The 14059-nt window shown below is 47.1% G+C and overlaps 1 protein-coding gene across 3 annotated transcripts in view; it reads left to right on the top strand.

Annotated features, from left to right (window-relative positions):
- CHRNA9 (cholinergic receptor nicotinic alpha 9 subunit) overlaps positions 1 to 14059 on the top strand; it is a 44296-nt gene that overhangs the window by 21967 nt on the left and 8270 nt on the right. The window contains exons 1-2 of one of the 3 annotated variants that reach the window (XM_075127963.1): positions 11302 to 11662; positions 13812 to 13957. In XM_075127963.1, the coding sequence (XP_074984064.1) occupies positions 11593 to 11662; positions 13812 to 13957 (216 nt within the window). In that variant the 5' untranslated portion in view covers positions 11302 to 11592. Of the gene's footprint in view, positions 1 to 11301; positions 11663 to 13811; positions 13958 to 14059 lie in introns of those variants that run through there. The other 2 variants (XM_048848520.2, XM_075127964.1) reach the window with 2 other exon arrangements.

Raw genomic sequence — 14059 nt, 5'->3', positions numbered from 1 at the left:
GGCAGACAATCGTTCTGCGCCTTTTTTCTGTGCGGACGCCATACCAAGGCAAGAATGGAGGCCGCTCAGCTCACTTTGGCAATTAGGAGCACATTAAACACCACACGCATTATCCAGCAGTATATGCACCACCAGAACATGGCAAAGCCATACCGCACGAGGAGGCGACGTTAGCGCAGTCACGTGAGTGATCAGGACATGGACACAGATTTCTCTGAAAGCATGGGCCCTGCCAATGCATGCATCATGGTGCTAATGGGGCAGGTTCATGCTGTGGAACGCCGATTCTGGGCTCGGGAAACAAGCACAGACTGGTGGGACCGCATAGTGTTGCAGGTCTGGGACGATTCCCAGTGGCTGCGAAACTTTCGCATGCGTAAGGGCACTTTCATGGAACTTTGTGACTTGCTTTCCCCTGCCCTGAAGCGCATGAATACCAAGATGAGAGCAGCCCTCACAGTTGAGAAGCGAGTGGCGATAGCCCTGTGGAAGCTTGCAACGCCAGACAGCTACCGGTCAGTTGGGAATCAATTTGGAGTGGGCAAATCTACTGTTGGGGCTGCTGTGATGCAAGTAGCCCACGCAATCAAAGATCTGCTGATATCCAGGGTCGTGACCCTGGGAAATGTGCAGGTCATAGTGGATGGCTTTGCTGCAATGGGATTCCCTAACTGTGGTGGGGCCATAGACGGAACCCATATCCCTATCTTGGCACCGGAGCACCAAGCCTGCAAGTACATAAACCGCAAGGGGTACTTTTCAATAGTGCTGCAAGCTCTGGTGGATCACAAGGGACGTTTCACCAACATCGACGTGGGATGGCCGGGAAAGGTACTTGACACTCGCATCTTCAGGAACTCTGGTCTGTTTCAAAAGCTGCAGGAAGGGACTTTATTCCCAGACCAGAAAATAACTGTTGGGGATGTTGAAATGCCTATATGTATCCTTGGGGACCCAGCCTACCCCTTAATGCCATGGCTCATGAAGCCGTACACAGGCAGCCTGGACAGTAGTCAGGAGCTGTTCAACTACAGGCTGAGCAAGTGCAGAATGGTGGTAGAATGTGCATTTGGACATTTAAAGGCGCGCTGGTGCAGTTTACTGACTCGCTTAGACCTCAGCGAAACCAATATTGCCACTGTTATTACTGCTTGCTGTGTGCTCCACAATATCTGTGAGAGTAAGGGGGAGACGTTTATGGCGGGGTGGGAGGTTGAGGCAAATCGCCTAGCTGCTAGTTATGCGCAGCCAGACACCAGGGTGGTTAGAAGAGCAGAGGAGGGCGCGGTACGTATCAGAGAAGCTTTGAAATACGGGGATACGGACCCTGGACTTCAGGAAAGCAGACTTCGACTCCCTCAGGGGACGGATGGCCAGGATCCCCTGGGGGACTAACTTGAAGGGGAAAGGAGTCCAGGAGAGCTGGCTGTATTTCAAGGAATCCCTGTTGAGGTTACAGGGACAAACCATCCCAATGAGTCGAAAGAATAGTAAATATGGCAGGCGACCAGCTTGGCTTAATGGTGAAATCCTAGCGGATCTTAAACATAAAAAAGAAGCTTACAAGAAGTGGAAGGTTGGACATATGACCAGGGAAGAGTATAAAAATATTGCTCGGGCATGTAGGAATGATATCAGGAGGGCCAAATCGCACCTGGAGCTGCAGCTAGCCAGAGATGTTAAGAGTAACAAGAAGGGTTTCTTCAGGTATGTTGGCAACAAGAAGAAAGCCAAGGAAAGTGTGGGCCCCTTGCTGAATGAGGGAGGCAACCTAGTGACAGAGGATGTGGAGAAAGCTGATGTACTCAATGCTTTTTTTGCCTCTGTTTTCACTGACAAGGTCAGCTCCCAGACTGCTGCGCTGGGCATCACAAAATGGGGAAGAGATGGCCAGCCCTCTGTGGAGATAGAGGTGGTTAGGGACTATTTAGAAAAGCTGGATGTGCACAAGTCCATGGGGCCGGACGAGTTGCATCCGAGAGTGCTGAAGGAATTGGCGGCTGTGATTGCAGAGCCATTGGCCATTATCTTTGAAAACTCGTGGCGAACCGGGGAAGTCCCGGATGACTGGAAAAAGGCTAATGTAGTGCCAATCTTTAAAAAAGGGAAGAAGGAGGATCCTGGGAACTACAGGCCAGTCAGCCTCACCTCAGTCCCCGGAAAAATCATGGAGCAGGTCCTCAAAGAATCAATCCTGAAGCACTTGCATGAGAGGAAAGTGATCAGGAACAGCCAGCATGGATTCACCAAGGGAAGGTCATGCCTGACTAATCTAATCGCCTTTTATGATGAGATTACTGGTTCTGTGGATGAAGGGAAAGCAGTGGATGTATTGTTTGTTGACTTTAGCAAAGCTTTTGACACGGTCTCCCACAGTATTCTTGTCAGCAAGTTAAGGAAGTATGGGCTGGATGAATGCACTATAAGGTGGGTAGAAAGCTGGCTAGATTGTCGGGCTCAACGGGTAGTGATCAATGGCTCCATGTCTGGTTGGCAGCCGGTATCAAGTGGAGTGCCCCAGGGGTCGGTCCTGGGGCCGGTTTTGTTCAATATCTTCATAAATGATCTGGAGGATGGTGTGGATTGCACTCTCAGCAAATTTGCGGATGATACTAAACTGGGAGGAGTGGTAGATACGCTGGAGGGGAGGGATAGGATACAGAAGGACCTAGACAAATTGGAGGATTGGGCCAAAAGAAATCTGATGAGGTTCAATAAGGATAAGTGCAGGGTCCTGCACTTAGGACGGAAGAACCCAATGCACAGCTACAGACTAGGAACCGAATGGCTAGGCAGCAGTTCTGCGGAAAAGGACCTAGGGGTGACAGTGGACGAGAAGCTGGATATGAGTCAGCAGTGTGCCCTTGTTGCCAAGAAGGCCAATGGCATTTTGGGATGTATAAGTAGGGGCATAGCGAGCAGTTTGAGGGACGTGATCGTTCCCCTCTATTCGACATTGGTGAGGCCTCATCTGGAGTACTGTGTCCAGTTTTGGGCCCCACACTACAAGAAGGATGTGGATAAATTGGAGAGAGTCCAGCGAAGGGCAACAAAAATGATTAGGGGTCTGGAACACATGACTTACGAGGAGAGGCTGAGGGAGCTGGGATTGTTTAGCCTGCAGAAGAGAAGAATGAGGGGGGATTTGATAGCTGCTTTCAACTACCTGAAAGGGGGTTCCAAAGAGGATGGCTCTAGACTGTTCTCAATGGTAGCAGATGACAGAACGAGGAGTAATGGTCTCAAGTTGCAGTGGGGGAGGTTTAGGTTGGATATTAGGAAAAACTTTTTCACTAAGAGGGTGGTGAAACACTGGAATGCGTTACCTAGGGAGGTGGTAGAATCTCCTTCCTTAGAGGTTTTTAAGGTCAGGCTTGACAAAGCCCTGGCTGGGGTGATTTAACTGGGAATTGGTCCTGCTTTGAGCAGGGGGTTGGACTAGATGACCTTCTGGGGTCCCTTCCAACCCTGATATTCTATGATTCTATGAAAACCAGTTTCATGACTGGCCAGGCTACGGTGTGAAAGTTCTGTTTGTTTCTCCTTGATGAAACCCCCCGCCCCTTGGTTCACTCTACTTCCCTGTAAGCTAACCACCCTCCCCTCCTCCTTTCGATCACCGCTTGCAGAGGCAATAAAGTCATTGTTGCTTCACATTCATGCATTCTTTATTCATTCATCACACAAATAGGGGGATGACTACCAAGGTAGCCCAGGAGGGGTGGTGGAGGAGGGAAGGAAAATGCCACACAGCACTTCAAAGGTTTACAACTTTAAAATTTATTGAATGCCAGCCTTCTTTTTTTTGGGCAATCCTCTGTGGCGGAGTGGCTGGTTGGCCAGTGGCCCCCCCACCGCGTTCTTGGGCGTCTGGGTGTGGAGGCTATGGAACTTGGGGAGGAGGGCGGTTGGTTACACAGGGGCTGTAGTGGCAGTCTGTGCTCCAGCTGCCTTTGCTGCAGCTCAACCATACACTGGAGCATACTGGTTTCGTCCTCCAGCAGCCTCAGCATTGAATCCTGCCTCCTCTCATCATGCTGCCGCCACATTTGAGCTTCAGCCCTGTCTTCAGCCCGCCACTTACTCTCTTCAGCCTGCCACCTCTCCTCCCGGTCATTTTGTGCTTTCCTGCACTCTGACATTATTTGCCTCCACGCATTCCTCTGTGCTCTGTCAGTGTGGGAAGATAGCATGAGCTCGGAGAACATTTCATCTCGAGTGCGTTTTTTTTTCTTTCTAAGCTTCACTAGCCTCTGGGAAGGAGAAGATCCTGTGATCCTTGAAACACATGCAGCTGGTGGAGAAAAAAAAAGGGACAGCGGTATTTAAAAAGACACATTTTATAAAACAGTGGCTACACTCTTTCAGGGTAAACCTTGCTGTTAACATTACATACATAGCACATGTGCTTTCGTTACAAGGTCGCATTTTGCCTCCCCCCACCACATGGCTACCCCCTCAACCCTCCCCCCTCCCCATGGCTAACAGCAGGGAACATTTCTGTTTAGCCACAGGCAAACAGCCCAGCAGGAACGGGCTCCTCTGAGTGTCCCTTGAAGAAAAGCACTCTATTTCAACCAGGTGACCATGAATTATATCTCACTCTCCTGAGGATAACACAGAGAGATAAAGAACGGATGTTGTTTGAACGCCAGCAAACATACACTGCAATGCTTTGTTCTACAATGATTCCCGAGTACGTGTTACTGGCCTGGAGTGGTAAAGTATCCTACCATGAAGGACGCAGTAAGGCTGCCCTCCCCAGAAACCTTTTGCAAAGGCTTTGGGAGTACATCCAGGAGAGCCGCAAATGCCAGGGCAAAGTAATCCTTTCACCTGCTTGCTTTTAAACCATGTATCGTATTTTAAAAGGTACACTCACCGGAGGTCCCTTCTCCTCCTGCCGGGTCCAGGAAGCAGCCTTGGGTGGGTTCAGGGGGTACTGGCTCCAGGTCCAGGGTGAGAAACAGTTCCTGGCTGTTGGGAAAACTGGTTTCTCCACTTGCTTGCTGTGAGCTATCTACAACCTCATCATCATCATCATCTTCTTCGTCCCCAAAACCTGCTTCCGTGTTGCCTCCATCTTCATTGAAGGAGTCAAACAACACGGCTGGGGTAGTGGTGGCTGAACCCCCTAAAATGGCATGCAGCTCATCATAGAAGCGGCATGTCTGGGGCTCTGACCCGGAGCGGCCGTTCGTCTCTCTGGTTTTCTGGTAGGCTTGCCTCAGCTCCTTAAGTTTCACGCGGCACTGCTTCGGGTCCCTGTTATGGCTTCTGTCCTTCATGCCTGGGAGATTTTGACAAAGGTTTTGATATTTCGAAAACTGGAACGGAGTTCTGATAGCACGGATTCCTCTCCCCATACAGCGATCAGATCCCGTACCTCCTGTTCAGTCCATGTTGGAGCTCTTTTGCGATTCTGGGACTCCATCATGGTCACCTCTGCTGATGAGCTCTGCATGGTCACCTGCAGCTTGCTACGCTGGCCAAACAGGAAATGAGATTCAAAAGTTTGCGGTTCTTTTCCTGTCTATCTGGCCAGTGCATCTGAGTTGAGAGTGCTGTCCAGAGCGGTCACAATGGAGCACTCTGGGATAGCTCCCGGAGGCCAGTACCGTCGAATTGTGTCCACAGTACCCCAAATTCGAGCCGGCAAGGCCGATTTAAGCGCTAATCCACTTGTCGGGGTGGAGTAAGGAAATCGATTTTAAGAGCCCTTTAAATTGAAATAAAGGGCTTCATCATGTGGACGGGTGCAGGTTTACATCGATTTAACGCTGCTAAATTCAACCTAAAGTCCTCGTGTAGACCAGGGCTTAGTGTCTTTAGAGAAGCAAGGACACACTTGGCAATTTTCTGTGCTACAGGGAGATAGAAGTGTCTGTAACTATTACTCTGATATTGGTGAGTATTATAAAACTGAAGTGCATATGAAAAGAATTGAGGAAACATAAGTACTATGTGTGGCTGAGTTAAATTTGTTTGTTGGAATAGTAGTATTAATTCTTTATTATCACTTGGTACCCATTTAGGATTCCATAGTGAACATTAAATGGAATATATATATATGTATGGAATAAATTGAATATATATGTTATATCTTTATCAGGACACTTTGTTGCAAATCTGGGTGTTGGTACAAATAATGTTTGGAGCAGTACACTTTGAGGGACAGCCCTGTTCATACTCCTGTAATTACAATAAGCAACAGTTGTATGCAGTGGTGTTGTAGCTATGTTGGTCCCAAGATATTCGAGACACAAAGTAGGTTAGATAGTATCTTTTCTTGGACCAGCTGCTGTTGGTGAGAGAGACAAGTTTTTGAACTTACACAGAGCTCTTCTTCATGTCTGGGAAACGTTTTCAGTGTCACAGCTAAATACATGGTGGAACAGATGGTTTAGCATAAGTACAGGAGTATGAACAGTGCTGTCCCTCAAAGTGTACTGCTCCAAACATTATTTGTACCAACGCCCAGATTTGCAACAGAGTGTCCTGATAATTATGTCAACATTACGTATTTGAGGTATACTGTAGACCGATGTGCTGTAAAATTTGCAGTATAATGCATAAGATTATGTCTGATAAAAAATTTATACCTCTTTTGCAATGCAAGTTTTACATTGGAATGGTATAAATCATGCAGCACCTCAAATATAAGAGGAAGCAAGTGTGTTCCCATATGTATTTGTATATATAACATATATATTCAATTTATTCCATATATAACACACATTTCAAGGGACCATTCAAGGTGAAGTGGCCTGTTAATACCCCTCCATTCATAGGGACGGAAGAAAGGTGGGGGTGGGAGGTCAGGGAAGTAGCTGAGGGTAGGATTGTTAGTGGGTTACAGATTGTTGTGATAAGCCATAAATCCAGTGTCTCTATTTTATTTACTCATGATTTTTAGTGTCTAGCAAAGTTATGAATTTAATCTCTCAGGTTTGTCTTTTGAAATTGTTGTGCAGGTTTCTTTTGAGGATGAGGACTGATAGGTGAGATATAGAGTGATCACTTTGTGAAAAGTTTCAGAGTAGCAGCCGTGTCAGTCTGTTTGCAAAAAGAAAAGGAGTACTTGTGGCACCTTAGAGACTAACAAATTTATTTGAGCATAAGCTTTTGTGAGCTACAGCTCACTTCATCGGATGTGAGCTGTAGCTCATGAAAGCTTATGCTCAAATAAATTTGTTAGTCTCTAAGGTGCCACAAGTACTCCTTTTCTTTTTGTGAAAATTGTTCACCCACGGGTGATATGGTATTTTTGTTTATCATTTTTCTGTATGAGTTCATTTGAGAGCATAGTGACAGGGCCGGTGCAAGGAGATTTCATGCCCTAAAAGAAACTTCCACCTTGCACCGCCCCCCACAGCCTCTGTGGTAGCTCCCCGCCCCTCCCTCTCTGCCCTGAGGTGCCCACCCTGCAGCAGCTCCCCGCCACCACCCCCCCCGGCCAGGGCAGCCCCCCCTGTGACAGCTCCCTGCCACTCCCTCCCTCCCCCTCGGCCTGGGGAGCCACGTGCAGCAGCTCCCCACCCCAGCTCACCTCTACTCCACCTCCTCCCTGAGCACGCTGCCACTTCTCCCGTCTCCCAGGCTTGTGGCGCCAATCAGCTGTTTAGCACACAAGCCTGGGAGGGAGAGAAGCAGAGCGGGGCGGTGCTCAGGGGAGGAGGCGGAGCAGAGGTGAGCTGGGGTGGGGAGCGGTTCCCCTGTGCACCCCCCCGTCCCGTTACTTGCTGCAGGCGGCCCTCCCCGCGCCCCCCTGCCCCAGCTCACCTCTGCTCCACCGCCGCCCCCAACCACTTGGCACCCTAGGCGACCGCCTAGTTCGCCTAGTGGTTGCACCAGCTCTGCATAGTGATTGTTTGGTTTCACCCTATGGTTACTATTTTAATGCACTAGATGAGGTACACCGCATGGTGTGGTAGCCATGGGTAGGACCCATGGATCTTTAAAAGTGTGTTGTTGCGGGGTGTTGATCACTGTAGCAGTGGAGATAAGTCTGCAGGTTTTGCATCTGTTCTGGCAGGGTCTGGTGCCACTTTGAGTTGGTGTGTCCTGGTATTGTCAACAGCTCTCCAACACCACCTACTATAAACAACTCAAAGACAACCTCACAACACAATTTACCAAGGAATTTAAGAATATCATCAATCCTTCCCCAACAACTCCTAGAGAAACTCTACAAACTCCTCCTCCACGAACTCACCCCAGGGACCTTCTACATGCTTCCCAAGATACACAAACAAGTGAAGCCAGACCCATCATATCTGGCCACAGCACTCTTACTGAAGGAATATCGGGACTCAGAAACCATCCTCAAACCACTCACCACACGGTGCCAGCTTCCTCCAGGACATAACCAACTTCCTCCACAAACTACAACATTACCAATCTCCTTCAGAACTCCATCCTGACCACCACTGATGTCACTTCCCTATACATCAACATCCCTCACAATGAGGGCATAACTGCCTGCCTCAAATATTTACAAGACAAAGGACAACCATCAGATATCCACTACAAGCACATCTCATCCATTTCATCCTCACCCATTACAACTTTACAGTCAACAACAAACACTTCGTCCAAACCATGGGAACAGCCATAGGTACTGGGATGTCTCCTCAATATGCCAACCTCTTCCTGGGCCACCTTGAAGAAGAATTTCTGGATATATGCACCATGAAACCAGTGATATACCTGAGATACATTGATGATATTTTCATCCTATGGACAGACGACTTAAAGTCCCACATAGATTTCCACCACAACTTCATAGCTGTCTTCAACTACCTGAAGGCGAGTTCCAAAGAGGATGAAGCTAGGCTGGTCAAGGTGGTGGCAGATGACAGAACAAGGAGAAATGGTCTCAAGTTGCAGTAGGGGCGGTCTAGGTTGGATATTAGGAAAAACAATTTCACTAAGAGGGTGGTGAAGCACTGGAATGGGTTACCTAGGGAGGTGGTGGAATCTCCATCCTTAAAGGTTTTTAAGGCCCGGCTTGACAAAGTCCTGGCTGGGATGATTTAGTTGGGTGGGATGATTTAGCTTTGAGCAGGTGGGTTGGACTAGATGAGGTCTCTTCCAACCCTAATCTTCTATGACCAAACTCTCTCTGGAACACTCCCACACCAGCTCAAATTTCCTGGACACCACAATCAGCTTCAGCAATGGAACCCTACAGAAAACTATATGTAAGAAACCCATGGATCACCACATCTATCTTCATAGATCCAGTAACCACTCCAAACACTAAGAAATCTGTAATCTACAGCCAGGCACTCAGATACCACAGTGTTGGGGACACTGGGGCATGGCCACTAGGTAACTCGAGGGGATGGAAGACCACGAGTGTCGATGAAGCCCCCTCGCACTAGGCCCAGGTGTCCTTGGCCCCCCCTCCTGCCTGGAGGCACTCGCAGCAGCTCTGCGTACTAGGCCCAAGTGTCCTTGGCCCCCCCCGCCTGGAGGCACACACAGCAGTTATGCTGAGAATCTGCAACAGTATGTTGCAGAGTCAGACTGCCTGAAACTAAGCAAGGCCAAACAGGGGAGATATGGAAGAACAATGCTGAATAAAGCAGCTTTATGTATAGTTTAACAAATGATACAGAGAATCAGGGAACTAGCTGGGAACTGGATTGGCTGGCTATATGGATACTTGGGGCAGCTTGCTATTGGACAAGTATGCTGGAAAAAAGGATGTATAAAAGCCTGTGTAACTTCCTGCTCTGTGTGCAGGATTTGAGATTTTATTCTCCCTGTACCTTTTTGCAGCTGCAAATAAACTTTTCTGCTTCTCCACCCCGTTGTAATTATTGGGTGTAGCACACCGGGTAACGAACCAACTCAAGCTGTTGTTCAGCCTCTCGGCACTGGGTGCCGGCAACAACAGAATACGCTCTGAGGAAAAAGTGCAGGAAATACACCTTAGCACACTCAAAGCCGCCTTCACCAAACAAGGACACTCCACTAGAGAAGTAAATCGCATCCTGGAACAGGCCAAATACTCCGAGAGAACCTGCTTCAATACAGAAATGCAAACCTCCTCTGATCACACCCCCCTAGTTGTCCACCATACTGGAACCCATATGATCATCAAACTGCTACAACTCATTCTCGATGGGGACCCCAACCTGTAAGAAATCTTTCCTGAACCTCCTCTTCTGGCCTTCAAACAACCCCTAATCTCTCCAATCTCATCAAAAGCAAGCTCCCCATAGACTAGGACACACCAATAGTATCTACTCCCAGCCTAATGACAAATACACTACAAACTGATGTTTGAGATTCCCTGAGATCACATTGACCTGACAATATCCCTGCTATCCCCTTTAACGCTGTGTGCCTCTGCTTCCTAAAGAGAAAGCAACATGTTACATACAATCTAAGGGCCACCTTGACCTCTCTTATTTCTAAACTACTTATAACCTTTTTCCTTTTGGGAATTCAGCAGATGATGTGACAGAGAGAGAGATATTTCATTACAAGTACTCTTATTGAAATTACTGGTTTTAGCTGTTAAACTTGGCCACAAATCTCAGTGGTGTATGTAGCCAGCGAAGCACATACACTGGTCACATGGTACCAAGAATGCTACTAAAAGGAAAGCATTTTTTTGTTTGGAAATATCCGTTCACTTTCACCAGAAAGAACTGGTGAGTGTAAACTGGTGAGCGCAGTGTATAATCTTATTACACAAGCCAGATGTGTCCTGGCTAAATTCTGTTATTGGTAATTTCATTCTATTATGTACACTTCCTCTTGCAGTTTCAGCTAGATATATAGTCTTCACTGCCTATTCTAAAATGCGATGGCAAAAATGATGATCTAGTGCCCCACACTGAATCCTAGTACTTTTCTTCAAACTGGATTATTCTATATGGAAAGGAGACAGAGCAAGGTGGAAGTGGACAATGGCCCTATCAGTTGAAAGGCACCTACGATGCCAGCAAACTACAGTTTGACCACAAAGAGAGTAGCGAATTTCTCTGACTAACAATATGAGGAATATAAACAAATGAGTAACACTGGGCCTCCATCAAATTGGCATTGAACTGTCCTGGAAGAATTCTATACTTATGGGGCCAGATTCTGCCACTGTTCCTCATGTTGAGTAGTGACTTACTCTGCAAGAATTTCCCTTGATTTCAGTGGACCTACACAGACTGAGCTACTGCTTACATAAGGGTGACAGAATCTGACGCAGATTGAGGGAGTGTGAATGGACTATTCTTCATATACTGACTTTCTACTGATGCATTAATAGTAAGAAGAAAGAACCAGTAACACTGTGAAAAGAATGAGATTTACATGAAGTGTTTCCTCGTGATATCCCATCTGTCTGGCTTCTCACTGAGCAGCAGAGCGGGCAGCTCTCAGGTTACCAGGGCAGAGTGGGGTGCGCACTGGGGCCCCGCTCAGGGCACAGGAAACTTGTTGCCGTTGAGAACAGAGCTCTTACCAGCAGCACATCCGTGTCTCCACTGCTTTTGTGCTGCTGCACAACTCATTGGTCTCAGCTTCGGAAGGTGAAAACAATTTTTGTGTTCCTGGAGGAGCAGAGTTACTTCAGGATTCAGAATGAAGAGAAACAGCCTGCCCTTCTGCTGTGTCTCCCTTTGGTTGGTTTTCACAGCAATGATACTTCGAGGTGAGAGCCCTTCCCCATCCAGTGTGCAGCTTAAGGGTTGCTTTATACACTTACGACTTCATCCATCATTCCTTGTGCATCCCCTGACTTCACAGGGCTGAGTGCACAAAAAATGCAGTTTGGGCAGCTGTGGAGCCTCTTAACTGTTTCAAGCTATTTTATTTCATTGCTGAGTAAGCACTGCAGAAATAGAACTATTTTCTGATTGCAGACTGTTGAACCTAAATGCTGTTTAAATGGTTTCATTAGCTTTGATTGCGTTTTTCCAGTGAAGGTGGCGTTTGAACTGTAGTTAGTCCTGAACTGCACTACTAAATAATTGAACAGCTAAATGGCTGAAGAGTGAGGTTCGCTGAAATACTTGCTGCATACTTGTGTGAATTTAAATTTGCGTAGGTCAGACAAATGTTAACATCCTTGTCCTTTACTTTTTGAAATCTGTGACTCCATCTAAAGATAATGCAGAAAACACAGAGAAACTTCAGAGGACAAAGCAATCTGTAAACCTATGATTTTAAAGAAAGTATTTCAGTGGATTATCTGTAGAGCCGGATGCATAACAGAATAAAAATCTTTTTCACATATATGCTATTCTTTGGAAAAGTTTGCAAAAATTAATTGAAGGAATTATTCAATGAATGTATTCACTAATTATTCAACCAGCTCTATCCATTGGCCAAATAATGAACAAAATTCATCTAATTTTTTATTCAAACATGAATGCCATAAAAGAGGAGCAAATTTTAGAAGTAGTATTCAACTCTCTCTTGTAGAGAGCAATATTTATGTGTAGGGAGACAGCACAAGCCATTGGCTAGGGTAGAGGACTGGAAGTCAGACCTGGTTTCTATTCTTAGCTCAGCAACTGAGTGACTGTTTAAGCAAATCACCAGATTTTGAAAAGTATTTAGGCATTGCTGCCCTCAGTGATGCAATAGCTAACTGATTTAGGAGCCTAAATCTCATTTTCAAAAAAGGATTTAGGCACTTGGGAGTCTAAAGCCATTGACAGTTTCTGTGATTTAGGCACCTAAAAGCCTAAATCCCTCTTGAAAATGAGATTTTGGCTCCTAAATCAGGTGTGGGCAAACTACAGCCCACGGGCCGGATCTGGCCTGTGAGCTGTTTTAAGCTGGCCCCTGAGCCACACCACGTGGCTTGGCCCCCCTCCAGCTGGGGCGCAGGGTTGGGGGCCGCACCACGTGGCTCCTGGAAGCCGTGGCATGGCCCTGCTCTGGCTCCTACCTGCTCCAATGGGAGCTGCAGGGGCGGTGCATGCGGACGGGGCAGCGTGCAGAGTTGCGTAGCCACGCCTCTGCATAGGAGCCACAGAAGGGACATGCCACTGCTTCCGGGCGGCACTTGAGGTAAGCGCCTGAGCCTCTCCCCACACCCCAAGCCTCTACCCCAGCCCTGATCACCCTCCCACTCTCCATACCCCTCAATCCTAGCCCAGAGCCCACTCCTGTACCCCAACCCTCTCATTCCCAGCCCCACCCCAGAGCCTGCACCTCCTGCTGGAACCTACACCCCTTCCCGCACCCCTGCCCCAGCCCTGATCCCCCTCCCGCCCTCTGAACCCCTCAGTCCCAGCCCAGAGCACCCTCCTACACCCCAGACTCCTCACCACCAGCCCCAGTTTTGTAAGCATTCATGGCCCACCATACAATTTCTATTTCCTGATGTGGCCCTTGGGCCAAAAAGTTTTTCCACCCCTGTCCTAAATCAATTAGCTGTGCTCACATTGCAATGCCTATGCCTGAATTCCTATAAAAATCTGGGCCTTATTCTCTCTGGGCCTTATTTTCCACCATCAGTAAAATAGGGATAATGATATTTGTCCTCCTGTGAAAAGGACTGTCGTATCTATGGATGAAAAGGGCTATATTATTGCAGAGTGTTATATAAAATGGGTGTAAAACATTAATTTTATAATATCCATTTAGTTACTACAACATAATGACCTATTCTGCATGGGTCTATCAGATTTGCTACATGTGTTCTATATTAAATATGATATAGTACAGTATGTGTATATTACCAGCTGGATGGCAGTATGTATTCTAACAGTAACAAAATGCTATTTGGAGCCTTGGGGATAGCATGCACACTACTTAATGTGATATATTTGATATACTATTTGATGTAGGTGTGGAGTCTGCACAAGGAAAATATGCTCAAATGCTATTCAGTGAACTGTTTGGAGACTATTCAAATGCTCTGAGACCAGTGGAAGACACAGATAAAGCACTGAATGTCACCCTTCAGATCACGCTGTCCCAAATTAAAGATATGGTGAGTAACAAGACAGTTCCGTGTTCTAGAAATGTGCAAACTTCCACACCTACAATCTGGAAATTCTTAGAACAGCATGGGTTTCAGAATTTAAAACTTCAT

The sequence above is a fragment of the Caretta caretta genome, chromosome 4, assembly GCF_965140235.1.
Source record: "Caretta caretta isolate rCarCar2 chromosome 4, rCarCar1.hap1, whole genome shotgun sequence".
Classification (NCBI taxonomy): domain Eukaryota; kingdom Metazoa; phylum Chordata; order Testudines; family Cheloniidae; genus Caretta; species Caretta caretta.
Note: the sequence above shows the minus strand (reverse complement) of the source record. Positions and strands in the feature narration are given on the sequence as shown.